The following is a 17,968-nucleotide window of genomic DNA, read 5'->3' on the forward strand; positions in this document are numbered from 1 at the left end:
CCGGCCGGTGTTATACAGCGTCTGAACATAGCCTCACAGACTATCTGCCCAAATGAGTGTTTCTACCTATGCTCATTGCTGATAAATGTGTAAAAGGAATCTAACTCCTAAAAATATGATTGACGTGATTGAAACCTTTACGTATGTTACTAAAAGGGCAGACTAGATGGACCCAGTGGTGGTCTTCTGCCGACAATCTTTTATGTTTCTAATATGCCTCAAGATGTCTGTGGTGGGGGGTATCCCTTTAAACCCAATCCCTGATACTACCATTAAGCAACTGTAAAATATAACCATTTATAGCAATATAAGCCAATGTTGTGAGCTAAAAATATTGACATGTCATTATCCAGAGGTGCCATGAATGCCGGCACTAAGCCTACTGTCCCTTTCCTTTTCTGTTACATGGGCTGGGGAGTTGTTTTCTCTGTTGTGTTAGAGAACAGGCTAGCTGAATTCTGCTGAGTACGAGTACCTCTTGTGCTGCTAAATCCCTGTTTGTTCAGATCAGTGCATTCTGTAACAAAGCAGAGCCGTTTGCTGAGTAGCAGCAGAGTTGGATGGACACTGGCACAGTGAGGTTTTGAAGCTGCGGCAGGTGAGTGTATACATGTTAGGTGGTGCATGCTATAAAAGCACAGTAAAAAGTTGGGAGGTAGAGTTAGCCAGTATATTTTATTAGAATGTTTTCCTCTATTCTCTTTTTTTTTTTTTTTTTACAAATTATCCTTTACATCTTTTTTGCCATTGCAATAACTTTCAGTTTTGATCATTAAATGGATTGGAAACAGATTACACATAGCAAATATCATTATCACATTCCTATGATATGTATTGTATTGTTAATGTATACATAAGTGTGGATACATTCATTATACTTTCATTATTATTATTTTTTTGTTCAGGGGATATATTTTTAATTTGGAAAAGAGGGGTGATTTAAATACAAGAGATTTTTTAAAAGCACAATCTATTGTCATTAATTACCTGGTTGCTTATATATGCCTTACATTGCTCTATTACATAAGCGATCTGCTGGTACAGTGTGCCACAAGCAGACTAGACCAGAAGAGCAGTCATGGCAGGCACCAAGGCCATCACAGGCTTCTGATTGGGTCACTGCACCACCACTGGTAGAACTGTTTAGAAGCCACATTACCTAATAATTGCGGCATCTAAACAAATGACTGCATCAGAGTGATCTTGTTATAGGAGCCTGGCTCCCGAACTGTGTCGTACCCCTACACATGACCTATGCCGTTATTGTACGTCATGAGTTAAGATAGGATTAAATAGATACTTTAAAGACAAAACTTTTCAAATCAACTGGTGACATAAAGTTATACAGATGTGTAAATTACTTGTATTTAAAAAAAACAAAACTCATTCTAGTTCTTATCAGCTGCTGTATGTCCTGCAGGAATTCCTGTAGTTCTTTCGAGTAAGACACAGCATCTATTTCAGGAACTGTTTACAGCAGGAGAGGTTTCCCATAAGAAACTGCCCTGCTCTGTTCCTGACACAGACAGAGGTGGCAGCAGGGAGCACTGCACTGAAAAGGCTACACAACTTCCTGTAGGGCATACAGCAGCTGATAAGTACAGGAAGACTTGAGTTGTTTTTTAAATAAAACTAATCTCAAATCTGTATAACTTTCTGACATCGGTTGATTCGAAAACATTTCTTTTTCCTCTGGAGTGCCCCTTTAATGTACAGCTGTAGGCAGCTACTTATCAGATTATGGTTACAATCTAAACAGTTTCAAACTGGCAGTGGGAGATCTAGTGTTTTAAGTGACATCATCTGGAGGTAGTCTCAAGTATGTGTACAATATATGTATGAACTAGACAATGTTGACAGATGCCAGTACATATAACTTTCAAATATCAGTTACAAACCTGTCACTTCACAGCCTGACAATGCGCTTTAAATGCTATGTCACTAGGGTGGTCCCTGCCATCTTCTTTCATCCAACCAGCCTTGACTTACAATCCCTACTTACATCCAAACACGAATAGATCTATCAATCAGGTTTGGTGGGGCAGTGATGCATGGTTCAGGCAGCATGAAAGTGATTACAGGTTCCCTTTAAAGTGGTGTTCCCATCTCATAAAGTGACTGCTTATCACTAGGACAGTGACGACAAACCTCAGCCCTCCAACTGTTGCAATAGAACAATTCCCATCATACCTGTAGAGCCAAAGCCATATCTTTGGTTTTCCAGGCATGATGGGAATTGGGGGCAATGTGCAGTTTCCTGCCAGGCTGGGGTCTACTTTGCAGGGGACAGAAAAGTAAAGAGTACTGTATGCAGCATTGAACCAGTGTGGTGTCCACTTTACTCTGATGATCATAGAAGTCTTACAGGTCAGACCCCTACAACTGTAAAGTGATGGCATATCCTAGTGCTATGTACTTGGAATATGTGTTTGAATCCCAAATACCGTATTTTCCGGCGTATAAGACAACTTTTTAACCCGAAAAAATCTTCTTGGAAGACGGTGGTTGACTTATACGCTGGGAATGATCACCCCATACGGTGGGGGAGCTCAAAAATGGCCGCATCCCCACTGTATGGGGCGACCACTATAAAAAAAATAAATTAAAAAAAAGATAACTTACCTGGGGCTCGTTCCCGACATCTGCGTGTCTCCTGTCCCGTTCCCGGCGAAGGCAGTGTGATGTACACTGCCTGTGCCGGAGATCCCTGATGCTCTCCCGGGCAGGCGAGTGTCTCATTGGAGACGCTTGGCTGCCGGGAGAGCTTCGGGAGAATGACAGAGGTGTGGATTGATACCTTGCTGAGGTGGTTTCCTTGAGTGGAGAACGAGAGAAGGTCTGGCTAGTTCACTGATGTCGAGACATGTGATGGTGTCTCTGCAGTGTTCTTTTGCATAGAGGTTTCAGGAACTTCTGGCGCCTCTGGTGACCAAGCCGTTAAAATCCTAATAGTGGTGAGATTTACTGAATTGTCTGTGTTAAACTAATAGTTATTGGACAAAGTCTGTTAAATACTCTATACTAAAAGAACAAATACTCCCTGCGATATTGTCTAAAAGTATATAAAGAATCAAAGCAAACCCATAAATACCAGTATAATCTGAGATCGGTTACTCCAACATGTGCCAGACCCCTTCTTCACTGTTAATAAACATAAAATAATAGCAAAATAAATGTATGTTTTGGCCTTGAAATGTTCCCTGCTCTATTCTGCTCTTTTTAATATGAATCATTCTGCTTCACCGTGAATATAGAACTTGGCAAATCACTTCTGTCTATTACAATAATGATAGAAAACCTTCAAGATAAGGCAACGTCTCGGTGTTTGAGCATGTCTTCACATCATCTGTTATGGGAGCCCTCTTATTAGTGTATACAGAGGAGTTCTGTATCTTGTTGACCTCAGTAATGAAGACTTCATTAGTTTGTTTGCCTTCAACATATTAAGGACAGTAATTGGGATTCCTTAGCTTGGAGGAGGCTACGACAATAGTAATATAATGAGAGCAAGCGTGCAAATAGAGATGCTAGTGTGTACGGAGGTCTGCACTGAGGTGGGTGCTGAGCCATTATAGTTTGGTAATAATAGGAATTATTCTGTTATATTCTTATTACTATACCCAGCAGTAAGTACCCTCTGCTTTCTGTATTTAACCCATATGGGCGTTTGTTTTTGCTTATTTTTGGGTGTTTTACAAAGGCTTTACATAAGTCAGGTACATGATTGTAATTGTCAACTCTCTTGAAATGTTTTCATGTAAAAAAAAAAACCAAAACCTCTTTTGTTGTAAAAATAAATAAATAATTAACTGCGATTGTTTTAAATTTATAGGATGGAGAGTCACAGATGGATGGACTTGGACGACTCCTGGGTGTACAGTACAAACCCCAGACGGCAGCCAGACAATCTCCTGAAATACAGTACTTTACCAGGCAGAAACCATGATCATTATAGAACAGCGGCTGAAATGTCCAGAAGATCAGCAGATGACAGAGGGAAATATGGCACTATACCTGGCAGGTAACTAGAAGCCCTAGGCTTACACAGGGCTCAGATTAGACGATCCCTTTTTAAAAGTACTGTATGTTACATTTTATAATTTTGGTTGCTATTAATGTGGGCTCTTTGTTCTATTATTATTATTATTATTATTATTATTATTATTCTGCTACCTCAGGCTGATAAAATGTACAAGAGGCAACACAAGAATATGATGGTTAATTTTAAAATAATGCAGCCACGAGCACATTTATTTTACTTGTAGTATTTTATACTTTAATTTCTTGTTGTCTCTTGAATATGATACACCAAGCCTTTGTGGGATTTTATGCTGTGTAGTCTGGACATATAGGTTGTCTTTTCTTTCTTTCATTACATTATGAAGCCAGAGAACATATATTATTCAACATTTGTGTCACATGATATCACATACTAGGCTAACAGGGCTTTGGGGATCTATAGGGGATCAAACCTAAACCTTAAATCGTTCATTGTGATCTTTCAACATGTTCGTAAAATCGCCATTGCTCGTTCGCTGAAAATTCGCATATCGCTTTGTCTAAACAGTCTTTTAACGATTCACCCTATGTGTGAGATGGGCTTCTTAAAACGACTGTAATAAATTTTTCAAAAAATTTATTGATCCATCTAAACACTGATGATTATAAAAAACACATTGTTACTTTGAAATCGTTAATCATTTGATTGCGCAAATTATCGCTCTGTGTAAAGGGACCATAACAATCATTCTGTTCAGACTGAGTCCAATCTTTTGAGTCCAGGCTGTTCAGCTCATGGGGCATTGCCTAAAGTGGGAATAGTGATGTCATTCACAAACAATGGTGACAAAGTAAAACACAGAGAGAGAGACCCCCAAATTATTGATCTCTATAAAAATCATGTACTAATCATGAACCATAACTATATATTATTGGATAATAACATGTTTTCATAGCCCAATATAAACAGAAAAATCTGTGATACACCTGTAGAGTCAAGATTCTGAATACACTCCTACTCCTCCAACTGTAGGGCCTCTAAAAACCTAAATGGTGGCTGAAAAGCCCCCAAATTTCACAAGGTGATACCTGTGCTTGAGTAAAGTGGCCACAATATTTCTACAGAGTCTAACAGCTATAGAGTTGGGTTCTTGTTAAGACCTGCTCAGCTACAACAAAAGTGATTAAATTTGGATATCTGCTTTAAAATAAATACATTTAAAAAAAAATTTGTGAAAGATGTAAAGGGTTTACACATTTCCTAAATATGGAAAAGAAGAGCCCTTGGAGCCTCATTGAAGAGTCTCAAAACACAGGACTAGCCAGATGTCCCTCCGGGAAGGACCCAGCCAAGGAGCAGCTCCTGTTACGAAACCACCAAATCCACCATATTAAGTGGCCCTATAAGTCAATGTAATGACAAGGGATAAACCAAGGCTAGGTAACCATCCACATACAGCTGTTTTGGGGTGTTGCCCCTCATCAGTGTGGAGCAGGATTCTGGCTAGGTGGGAGCAATGCCTAGTAAAGCCATAAGAGAAACAGATTGCTGAACCCAGGGAGACTAGCCAAACGACAACACTGCCGGCTGCTAGTGAAAGCGCTCAATGCAGTGAAGTCCTAGGTGCATTGCCCCCTGGGAAACATGAATATGCAAAAGAGGAGCCCGTGGAGCCTCATTGAAGAGTCTCAAAACACAGGACTAGCCAGATATCCCTCCGGGAAGGACTTAGCCGGCTAGTCCTGTATTTTGAGACTCTTCAATGAGGCTCCACAGGTTCCTCTTTTGCATATTCATGTTTCCCAGGGGGCAATGCACCTAGGACTTCACTGCATTGAGCGCTTTCACTATCAGCCGGCAGTGTTGTCGTTTGGCTGGTCTCCCTGAGTTCAGCAATCTGTTTCTCTTATGACATTTCCTAAATGCTCTTTTGAATACTTTGAACGGTGTTGTTTCATAACAGGGTGATTTATTGGGGGTCTCTGACATATAGGCCCCTCGAATCCACCTCCGAACTGAGTTAGTCACTAAAAAAATATGTTTTGACGTTGTCTTGAAAATTTGTAAAAGTAATGGCTAAAAAAAACTTTCAAAGGCAAAGTATAACATAAGGAAATAAGGAGCAATACCCAGCCTCTACAGTGCAGCTACAGTATATATTGATTGCTTTTCTGTATAGTGTGTTGTCTTTTCTATAGCAAACAAGTTCATGGGCATCAACACAATTTTATACTAAGAAAAACAGGCAGTGTTTTATTGCATAGGAAGTTGTAAGATTTCATTTGCTTGTGCCCTTTGAAGTTGAGATCAAAACTAAAAACCTTCCACCTGGGTGGAGGTGATATGCAGGTAAGCCTGACAGAGCCGCAGCTATGCCACTGTCCCTCAGGATGTCACACACCTTCCACTCAGGTGAGAATAGTCTGTGTTACAAACTTACTATATGAAAATGTCACTGTATTAGAATCCCCTTAAACTACAAAGATGCTGATTCTGATAGTATCTTATAGTATTATTTTACAGTGAAGCAAAGCATATACAAGACCCTATATATGTTTTATGTAGTTTGACTAATTCTTGCTGAGCAGAAGTTTTAGAATATTAGCTGTGTTGAAGTATTATATAATAATGTTTACGGTACACACGTATATAGTGATCGTATATGTAAAATGTAAAAAATGTTGTTGACAACCAGGTCTCATAAGCTAAAGTAAAAGGGACCATGAGATTAGTTTGTAATCTGTGGAGGAAGGGTAGGGGGTTGACAAATTTGTGGACAAATTTACATTATATCACATGTATATTTGGCTGTCTCTGTTCACTTTTGAAGGTGTTTTCTCATACTTAAAGAGAATCTGTCAGCTGCAATTTAGGTTTCAAACTGCCGAAACAGATATTTGTTAGGACAAGTAGACACATGGTACCTTTCATATATTTGTCAATGCTTCCAGTGTGCATACAGATACTCTGGTCTTTAAAAAATCCCCCCCGCCAAATGATCACCTAGCATTTCAAATTTTTTAAAAGGGTTTTCTGGCCCCTGTGACCATATAGCCCATGGACAGGCAATGGGAGAAATAATTTAAAAAGAGCATACTCACTCGTCCGCCTGCACCGGGCCAGTGCTGCTGCTCTGCACTATTCACAAAAGTGTCCCAATAATGTCTCCATACACTTCAAGATTTTCATACTGCTGCGTATTGTGACTGAGGTAACCTTTTTTTTTTCAGTGCAACTTTTCTACAAGCTAATGTTAAAGGGGTAGTGCGGCGCTAAGAAATTATTCACAAAATAACACACATTACAAAGTTATACAACTTTGTAATGTATGTTATGTCTGTGAATCGCCTCCTTCCCCGTGTCCCACCCCCGCACGTGTACCCGGAAGTGTGGTGCATTATACATACCTGTCACGTGCCGACACCAGTCTCTGATCTTCTGCCAAGGACCTCATCTTCGGGAGGCCGGCCAAATCGCTGCAGCCGTCCCTCATGCCGGCCCCCTCTGCCGCGCCATCGGCTGCTCAGCCGCGATTGGCTGAGCATAACTGCTCAGCCAATCGCGGCTGAGCAGCTGATGTATGCCTCTATGCAGCTGAATCCGTGTCTTCTCCCTCTGTCCCATCACACTGCCTGTCTGTCTCTCTCCCAGCCCCTATTATACCTTCTGCTTGGTTCCAAGCAGCGGGGTGAGCGCTACTTATCTAAAACTCACCCCGCTGCGGAGCCCCCCCGCCCGTTCCCAGCTGGATCAGCATACCCCTAAACAGTCCTGTGCAGGAGCGCTCACCCTCCCCGCTCCTTCCCGGCAGGGTGAGCGCTCCTGCACCTCCCTATGCCCGGTCCCTTGCAGGAGCGCTCACCCGCTGCTTGCTCCTGGCGGGAGCTCACCCGGTGAGCGCTCCTGCACCTCCTCCATGTGCACCAGTCCTCACTCACTGGACCAGGCGCCGTGGAGCTGATCACTGAGGCGCGGTGAGTACAGCCTCCGTGCCCCACTGCGCCTCAGTGAGGACTGGTGCACATGGAGAAGGTGCAGGAGCGCTCACCGGGTGAGAGCTCCTCCAAGGGACCGGGCGACCAGATGAGGAGGGGCAGTAGCGCTCACCCCACCAGGAACAGCGAGGGTGAGCGCTCCTGCACAGGACTGTTTACGGGTATGCTGATCCAGCTGGGACCGGGCGGGGGGGGGGGGGGGGGGGGAATGGCTCCGCAGCGGGGTGAGTTTTAGTTAAGTAGCGCTCAAGAGGGGGGCCGGCATGAGGGACGGCTGCAGCGATTCGGCCGGCCTCCCGAAGATGACGTCCTTGGCAGAAGATCGGAGACTGGTGTCGGCACGTGACAGGTATGTATAATGCACCACACTTCCGGGTACACGTGCAGGGGGGGGGGATGGCACACGGGGAAGGAGGCGATTCACAGACATAACATACATTACAAAGTTGTATAACTTTGTAATGTGTGTTATTTTGTGAATAATTTCTTAGCGCCGCACTACCCCTTTAATGTAGTATGGGAAGGCAAATGACTGATAATAATTTTATTTAGGTCTTGTCTGAAAACAATTTTGTGACTTATATTATATTGTTTAAAGTATGAAAGAAAAAAAAGAAGGCTAACAATTGGATAAACTACACAATACTCTTCAGCTTTCATAAAATGCTAAATTTTTATTCATATTCGTCATAAAAACTATGACACGTTTCGGACTCAAAAGGTCCTTAGTCATGGCTCTTATAGCAGTGAAGCAGTCCTGCCAGGACGCTAAGAGCAGCACCATGCGTTAATCACGCCACATTGAGGACTCTGTTGATTTATAAAAACATTTACCAGGTGTCGTCCTCTTAAAATGTATTGACTCACTGCTATGACTAAGTACCTTATAGTCATTGTAAGCCTACATATAATATATTTTCTGATTTATTTCTAAGGTATCTTAACAGGACACCAATGAGAGGGCAGACTCCATACAGATTATGGTCTAGCACCAGACTGCCACAGGGTGCAGTTTTGCAAGACTCAACAAACTGGGGTTCCAATGTGCCACCATTTCATAGAACTTCCACGCTAGGGAGAATGGATGAAAATAGTAGAAAAAGTGATGCCAGGATGAGAGAACGGTTGCATTATAAGTGGGACAATGATCTATCCAGCGTGCATGGTGAATATGAAAGGAAAAGACAAAAGTTTCCTGGAGATCCATATGGAGAAATGATATACCATTCCCCCTCTGGTAGACAGAGACAAAAAGGGAAGCTTATACAGATGGACTCTATTTATGGAAAATGGGAAGCAGATTATATATTGGAAAAAAAGATGAAAGAGCTAAAATATGATGAGTGGGAACCTTTACATAACCTGCCCAAAGCTTTACAAAATCAACTCTTATCACAAACAAGCAAGGTGGAGTATCCAGAGACTGAAAACATCAAATCGGCTACAACCAATTCTCGAGATGCAAGTCAGGAAAAAAAGAGTTGGTGGTCTAAGCTTGTGAAATCAGCTAAATCTGGAGTAACTAATTCAGCTATTTCAGAGACCCCTCAGGACAAAGCAAATAAAATATACATGGACCAAAGCTCCTCAATAAATCACAGACCGGAAGTCCTAAAAGAGAATAGGCCACAATTAAGAAAACGAAAAGTCCCCCCACCTTATGTTCCTCCTCCATCTTATGACTTTCCCCATCGTATCCTTCCTATTAAAAAAGAAAAAGGTAAACACACTACAGCGGTAGGTCAGAAGCCAACTGCTCAGATTCTACCTCTACATGACATTGAGGACTATCACGAAAGTAGGGAAAAGGTGCCAAGGTATAGTTTGGATAGCACCAGAGCTGCCAAGACAAATCTAACATCAAGTACAAATATACAGGAGAACAAAGTGGACGCAGATGAAAAGAAAAAGTCTGACCCAAGTCTGAGCATGATACAAGGCAGAAAACTTCCCCGAGCCCATAGTACATGGACAGGACCTAACTCTGATGAGTTTCTTGATCATATATATGAGAGCGTAGAAGGAAGAAGTTCTCCTCTTACTCACAATATACCTAACTTTTCTAAAACCAAGTCTGATCTTGACTTACAGACTGATAAAATGATATATGGAACTGTTTCATTCCCCTTTCAAAGAGACACACCACGACCGTACACAATGTACATAACTAACAAAGCAATACATGATGAAAATGAAGCAACTAGAAGGAAAAACAAGACCAAGGAGAATAGCCAACATCAAATGCCACCCTTTGACGCTCGCCCACCAATTCCTCTGCACGGAGTAAAACTGCCACGAGAGTTAGGTTTCAGCTATGCGAATGGGGATTTCCAAAATGCTGATAAAAAAAACAGAGGAGACTATATAAACATTAATATACAAGATAGTGAACAAGGACACGAACAGAGAAGACCATTAAGGGTTATATCAAGCAAAGAATCAAAGACAAGAGGTCCTTCAAAGTCTTCTACAAGTAGGGTTGAGTATGGGCAATACAGTCATACTCTTCCCTTGAAAAAGCAACACATGAAACCACATATGCAGGAAGAGATGAAACATAGTGATTCTAGAAAGCAAAGAATACCTTATCAGGATAGAGAATTTCCCAGGTGGAGAGAGATTGGAAATGTCAACACTTTACCAGGGAGAAGCCGTGATCACAACCGCTGGAGATATCCCGATGGACAAAAAATTTGTAAAAAATCAAATGTATCTGAGCATTCGAATATGCGACACCATGATCTAGGAAGAAGTTACACTAAGGAGGTTGTAACAGAGAAAGGTCAGCCTCCATTATCCGATGAGAGTGAGGGACTCTTTGTCATTGATGCAACTTGTGTAGTTGTAAGGGCAGAATATATTTTTCCACCAGTGATGGAGCAAGTAAAATTTGTACCTAACAAGAAATCTAAAGGGGAAACCTTGGCCATTCGAGATTACTCGGAGAGTCGTGCCAAGAAAGAGAGAACACGTCACTCAACTTCTCATTCAAAGCCTAGTCCAAGTTTACCACAACAACCATTGTCTCAGAAGAGCCAGTCTAAAGCCCAGTATTGTAGTCAGATGCCCCCAGAGAGAGACGCCTCAACCCTCAAAGAAAGAGCAGTCCGCATATTAGGGCTTTCCATAGGTGAATTAGATTATCTCTGTGAAGCCAGAGATCAGCACAAACCCAATGGGTCTCATATAGAAGCTGTTAATACTAATCAGGCCAACACAATAAAAAAGCAAGAACCTGAGGTACCGACCAACAATGGGTGTAATAGAAAAGAGTATAAGGTCCGAAATTATAAAGAAATGCCATGTATTTTAGAGGATGTTGATTCTCTTTCAGCTACGTCAGTGACTAGTAGTGATAGCGAGTTCATTTCTTGTAGCCCAATGTGTGATAATGGTAGTGAGGAGAATAAAGTACTGGGATCAGAAGAAAGTGTACATATCCCCGATATACAGAACACAAGTAGCAACTACTCAGGACCATCTGACATAAGGGTCCAAGATGATGAAATTCTAGTAACACCAAATCCACCCGAATGTCATCTACCTGTGGTAACCTGCGATGGAACAAACGCATATTCAAGTTTAAGTCCTGAAGGTATGGAACTTGGTCCAACCATAAAGGAAGTGGAAACCATTGTGACTGAACAGAACTGTGAACCATCAGCTGGACCATTGGATCTAAAGCCCCCAGGACAATCAGAACAAGGTGACGGCACAGAAGTTGAATTAGTGGAAGAAAAGAATCTTGTTAAGCAGAAACCAATATCCATGGCCATGGAAAAAATCAAGAATATAGAGGAAGGTCACCCTACAGAAAATCAATGGAAAGAAAAGAAATGCAAACTTATAAAACATGTACCAGGATTTACAAATCATCATGTATGTGGCGAGCCAGACATACAACGTAGGCAAAGTGGTGATACCTGTGTGGATTCTAGGACAGATCGGACATCCTCATCTAGGGGGCTAATAAAGGCATATTCAAGGAGGCCAAATTACTATGCCAAAGATCTCAGGGAGGCTGTCTCCCGTATCAGGCGCCACACAGCCCCAGATTCCGACACTGATGAAGACCTAGAAAAGCCACCTTCTGACCCGGTGGAGCAGGCTTCAGATGAATGTGTGACTTCATGCAGCTCAGATACCTCAGACTCTGAAGTGACAGTGATACTGTGTGAAGCCGAAACGAATGAAGACCCACTAGCCATCACAGAAGATACAGGTAGTGAAGGTGTACTCACAGAGGACAGTACTGCAGCGGAAACGTCATCACCCACATTACATGGAGATGAATTTGTAGAACAGTTTAAAATATTCCTGGTGCCGGATGAAGAAGCTGCATATGATCTGAACAGCTGTATAAAAGAAATACTTCAGGACCTTGATAAGACCGAACAGGAATTCTTCTCAAGCAGTGAAGAACAGAGTAAAGACTCAGCAGGATCTGATGTGGCAGACCCATTAACTACAGGTAACTTGCACTGTTCATTTGTTGTTGTTTTATAGAGAACCTCCTAACATGTCCTAATATATACTTGTATATCATATGGAATAACTATTCTCAAGTTTCTCTTCTTAGAACTCCTAGAAATATGTGACCACATTGACAACTGGGTCCCCATGTCAGTGGCGTATATCCTACACACTTGCAATTATTGCTGGATGTCAGACTATATAGGGACAAAGGAGGAATATATATTGCAAGGAGGAATTTTAGAGGAATGGCACAATGCAGAGAGATCTAAGAAGAGGAGCTCCAGGATTGTTACTTCATGTAAAATGTTTATGGGTGGAGTACAGAATTCTTAGATGGACTTAGATGAGCAATACACTGATTGATCATAGGTATCAATGTAGTACCTATGTACTGCATTAATTCATCAATCATCAAATCAGCATTAAATTACCTCAGCCTGGGAGGCCCCACAGAGGCCTTGGGCTGCAATGATATCAGATCAGCTCCCTGCAATCTCGCTGCAGAAGGCAGACCACCAGACCACTAATGCAGGTATGCTAAGCAATTTTAATGCTTTCAAATTTAAATGGTTAAATAGCTGGCACAGAGCTGCCGGGTAGCAGCACATGTGTTTTCTATATACACTGTATTTTTTGGATTGTAAGCTGCACCACAAACTGCAATGGGGTATATAGTTGCAGGCCAATTCCACATACAGGTAATATGAGTGCATTTTTACACTCACAAGAAACTGGCCTTAACCTCCTCCTGACTGCCCTCAGTATGTTGGGGGTCAAGAAGAGGTGTATGGTCTAGGCTCAGGAGTTGGGCTGACTCAACAGCAGGTGTTTGCTCTGAAAGCAGTGGCTTGCACATAGTAGCAGAGTGGTGGTCGGTAACCTAGAAAATGAGATATCAACAATGGTAGGGAAAGAGCGGCATATCAGGAGGAGACAAGTTTGCTCAAGAAATGAATTTCCAAAATGATTTAACTACATTAGTTGCGCTGGGCATGACCCTTTAAATGATTTATGTCACTGCTCCCACAAGCCTTCCAGCTTACATTGCACTTTCCTTCCTTTGCACATGGTCTTAATATCCTGTTTAGTGTATACTGCTGTTTGTGTCTCTGTGGTTACATAGGGACGTGGTTACATAGGGACTGTGTGTGTGCAGCTTTGCTGTATAGCTACAACCTAACACATAACTTTTCATTGTGTAAATCTATATTACTATCATTACTGTGGTCTATGTGATCCTGAAGGATATATACCATGTAATGTGACCAGTTTAAACATCAGAAAATCATGAGTAGGAATAAACACTGTATAACAATCCTTCACTGGTGTATTTGTGAATCCGACTTATATACAAATTTACATACTCAATACAGAATGCGGGTACACAGTGTGTGTCCTCCCTATTATGCCATGCCTCGTCACTAGGATGAGACCCCCTGGTATACGCGGCCCTAAATACAACAGGCAGGGGGCTGTCCCTAATCTCATTTGTGAGTTGTTCTTATCTAATTGTTGAGATTAGACACAGCCACCTGCCTGTTGGATTTGGGGACGCCCATACCAGGGGGTCTCATCCTAGTGACTAGGGAGGACACACACTGTGTACCCACATTTTGTATTGAGTATGTAAATCTGATTCACATAATAAATGCTTCAAAACACCAATGCAGGATTGTTATACAGTGGTTATTCCTAGTCATGTTTTTTTTATTGTGTAAATCTAAAGCTATAGCCACTTGTTATGGAGCATATGGTTGTGAGTTATTACAGTGCTATCTCCTCATGTTCTGTTTAATTTTTTTTTTCTATAGGAAATAATCACATTGGCAGAAGCATGGATATAGCAGAATGAAGCGGATGAGGGTAATCTGAGGAGAAGACATAACGTGGACACTGGCTTCTCCCCTCTTGGAACCACTTCCCATGTGGTATAGAGTTTTATATTGCCGTGGGCTTGGCAGAGGTATACACAGAATGTAGAAGGTTTGATCAGCATCTATAAACCATTAGGGAGAATGCTGCCTGTATGGCTGTTTTTTTTAGGGTCAGTGTGTCATGTATACAAGGTGACATTACTTGCAGTGATATTCATATACAGAAGCTTGATAGGAATGATCCCTTCATGGATCTGGAGCAGTTTTTGGTGCTGACTTCCCCTTTATATGAAAGAAAGAGAGAACGTCTTTAAGTGCCATAGTTTTCATTTGTGTTATACTTGTTGTAGGAGCAATATATGGCCATATGTATGAACCACAATGGGACAGAGTTACTACCACCATCTAATACATAGTGTAAACTTAGGTGATGTTATATACATTTGGTTCATATTTATACACTGTTGTCTGACTTTATACCACCTGTTGTATTCATTTATGCCAATATTTTATGCCAAGTCTTGGTGCGCAGTGTTGTATATCTAGCCATGCCCCTTGTCAAACAGGATGCAAATGTCCGAAAATGCATAATGTGGTGCATGGTAAGTACACCAGTTTTTGGTGCATTTGGAATAACAAGTCTGACCTATTATAACCACCTTAACCCATCCAATTTTAGTTACTTCAATCTACAAGGAGAAAAGCTATAGTCTACTTTTTGGGGTGCCAATGTTATTCCCTCTGATAAATGTTAATTTATAAATTATACAACGTATTCTTCTTCAGCTATACACAGTGCATACTGTGCAGTATATATCCAATATGTTGCAGACTTTCATGGGAGGTATACATCTGAAGATCCTACTGATGTATACCTGCCACATATACTGAAAAGGCAGAATTTATAATACATGGGCCTGGCTTACGTAGGTAAAAAAGGTGCAGATTATGTGCACACCAAATGTTTTTTTGACGTAACGTATGCCCTAATAACAGGTACTCTTTAAGTCCACTATAGTTTTCCCATGCATCAGCTTTTCAGGTGCAGAAACTGTAGTGTTCATCAATAAGATGACAGGACACTTTAAGGAGCCAATTATTAAGTTATCTGTAATAGAGCTCCAAGCTATAATGCTTCATTTATAGTACTGGCCTCCTGGTGTAGGAAGAAGAGAGCTTATGGGGCTGCTTATGCTCCAGGTGCAACTGCCCCTCAATAATAATGCAATTCCCAAAATTGAGCTCCCTTTTAAAATAATATTTTCTAACGATTATTGTAAGTTTTGAATAGAATTTGTTCAGAACATTAGCATTACTAGACTATACAAAACAATAAATGAACAATAAAAGCTATGAAGATATAATTCAGCCTGCACTTTTACGAGAATACAAAAACAATGTGAACCCAATTTATACTTATTTACATCTAACATAATTTAATCAAATGATGTACTTAAAAATATGACTGAAAGGGAACTGTGAGATTATATTTATTGAGAAGTCTACATGCATAAGCAGTGAGCCAGGGTGTAGTTCCAGGTATTCACCATTAGATGGCACTAAACTATAACAATAACTACTGGGGAAACATATCCCATCCGTGAGATAGCGGATACAGCACAGAGCACTATGGCTTCTGATGAACAGAAAACCTTCACCTACTGCAAGTGGGATGTATAACGTCAGACAACGGATCTAGCCCAGTCAAGCACCTGATCACAAGTCAGGAATATGAATTGAACTATTATATCAATGATAAAAGTGCAGATAAATAAACATGTGGTGCTCTTCAGTTATGATAATTCTTCTCAGCATAATTAAACAATACATCTAAATCAGGTTTGTGCTGACATTGGTAAAGCTGACATGAATCCTCATAACCCAGTCGCTGGCAGTCAGACATTAATCTGTTACTATTTCTTTTTTTTGTTTGCTGTATTCCTCTCCCTTGTATCATCATCCCTATGTGTTATTCATGTACTTACCCAATCTATACCTGTAAATAATCCAAATAACTAATGTTTAATAACTTTGGATGAAACTCATTGTTCTCCATCTTATGCCAAATGTTTTTTTTTGCTTAGTTAATAATAAATAATAATAAAAAAAATCAACTGCACAAAAGTAGTTACTGTCAGTGTTATTTTTAATAAAATACTTCAAACTAGTTTTGCCAGAAACTCAGGCGTCCTACTCACTTAGAAAATTATACCTACCAGGTTTGGTGGTAGTGTGTTTCTCTGGCCCCTATTATATTTCTGTCCCATCAATGAGATGGAGCCAAGAGAAGGTATGCAGGCACAGCGGATCTAGTATACAGCTGATCAGTGGGGTGCTGGGTGTCAGACCCCCACCGATATAGATATAGATATAGATGGCCTATCCTAAGTACTGCCCTTTAATTTAAAAAAAAAAAAAAAGTCTTGGGAAGCCCATTTAAAGGGATTATCCAGGGTTTTATAAAACATAGTTACTTTCTTGAACTAAAACTGTGCCACTCCTATTCTCAGATTGTCTGTGGTATTACATTGCAGCTCCATTCACTTCAATGGACCTGAACTGCAAAACTGCACACAAAATGAGGAAAAGAGTGGCACTGTTTGTGGCATAAAGTGGCCATGTTTTATGAAGCTTATATAACCTTTTCATCTCTAAAGTTGTGTGAAGAACACTGGGTGATTTGGGCCCTGTAATGGAAACGAGGACTTCATCCTCTTTAAAGATACTTTATACAGTTAGGAAGGACAAAACTTTGGATGTTATAAAGTGGACATTAATGTGTTAAAAAGGAAGCAAGTGGTTTGGATATTCGGGCGGAGTTCTTGTTTGTGTAATTATGTTAGTGAAAACCACAGTGCGAAGTGTGCCAGAAGCAGTAGCGTCAACAGAAGACACAAAAACCATAGGGAACATAATACTCCCACAGAACTGAATGCCATTGTTAGTATACTCTGTAATAAGACAATACAAAGATTCATGGATTCAGCTTGTGGGGTTGTACAATTGCTGGTAGTTCTAAGATGGAGCAGGTGCAAACTATGGCATCCTATCACAGATTTGTCCTTAATATGTAATCATAGGCCTATCACAGGTTTGGGCTCTTGTCCTTTATATGTAATACAACATTTTAAAATAGAATGGGATGGAATACTAGGGGGAGGCACATTACAGGGCTCGCTACACCAAGTTTCCAGTATTGACTGTGAGCCTCTATGGTGGGGACAATTTAATGTACCTTGTAAACAATGTTGCTATTGTCTGCCCCGCTTTGTGGTTTTTACAGTGTGATTGCCCAGTATTAGGCTATGTTCACACAACATTGTAAAGGTTGTATTCCACGGGGCGACTGGAGGAGCAAATGAGCGCTGTCAGCACATATAGCATATTGCAGCGGTCTGCTGCCACCGCTCCTATTCCACTGAGCGACGGCAGCAGATCGCTGCTATATGAGTGGTTTGTCTTTCAACATGTTGTAAGACAGACGACTGCAACGATCAGCCGACATTGTTCATGTCAGCTGATCGTTGCCTTCTATTACACTGGACAATCATCGGCCTATAATCGTTCGCTGTAATAGGGCCTTAAGTTCCATAGTAATCACAACTGTTGCATCCTGTCCATAT

General features: G+C 41.1%; 1 protein-coding gene across 1 annotated transcript; it reads left to right on the forward strand.

Moving 5' to 3' along the window:
• The first annotated feature begins 563 nt into the window (after positions 1–563).
• DDN (dendrin) lies at positions 564–16,402 on the forward strand. The gene is made up of 4 exons (XM_069972140.1): positions 564–598; positions 3,833–4,021; positions 8,931–12,466; positions 14,283–16,402. Exons 2-4 carry the CDS (start codon positions 3,834–3,836, stop codon positions 14,321–14,323), a joined length of 3,765 nt encoding a protein of 1,254 aa, XP_069828241.1. The 5' UTR covers positions 564–598; position 3,833; the 3' UTR covers positions 14,324–16,402.
• Positions 16,403–17,968: the final 1,566 nt, after the last annotated feature.

The sequence above is a fragment of the Dendropsophus ebraccatus genome, chromosome 5, assembly GCF_027789765.1.
Source record: "Dendropsophus ebraccatus isolate aDenEbr1 chromosome 5, aDenEbr1.pat, whole genome shotgun sequence".
Classification (NCBI taxonomy): Eukaryota; Metazoa; Chordata; class Amphibia; order Anura; family Hylidae; genus Dendropsophus; species Dendropsophus ebraccatus.

Excerpts from the sequence above, each read along its gene's own strand:
- DDN (XM_069972140.1), top strand. The coding sequence starts at position 3,834 with ATGGAGAGTCACAGATGGATGGACTTGGACGACTCCTGGGTGTACAGT. Across the intron at positions 4,022-8,930 it reads TATGGCACTATACCTGGCAG|GTATCTTAACAGGACACCAA; the intron begins GTAACTAGAAGC and ends TTTATTTCTAAG. Across the intron at positions 12,467-14,282 it reads GGCAGACCCATTAACTACAG|GAAATAATCACATTGGCAGA; the intron begins GTAACTTGCACT and ends TTTTTTCTATAG.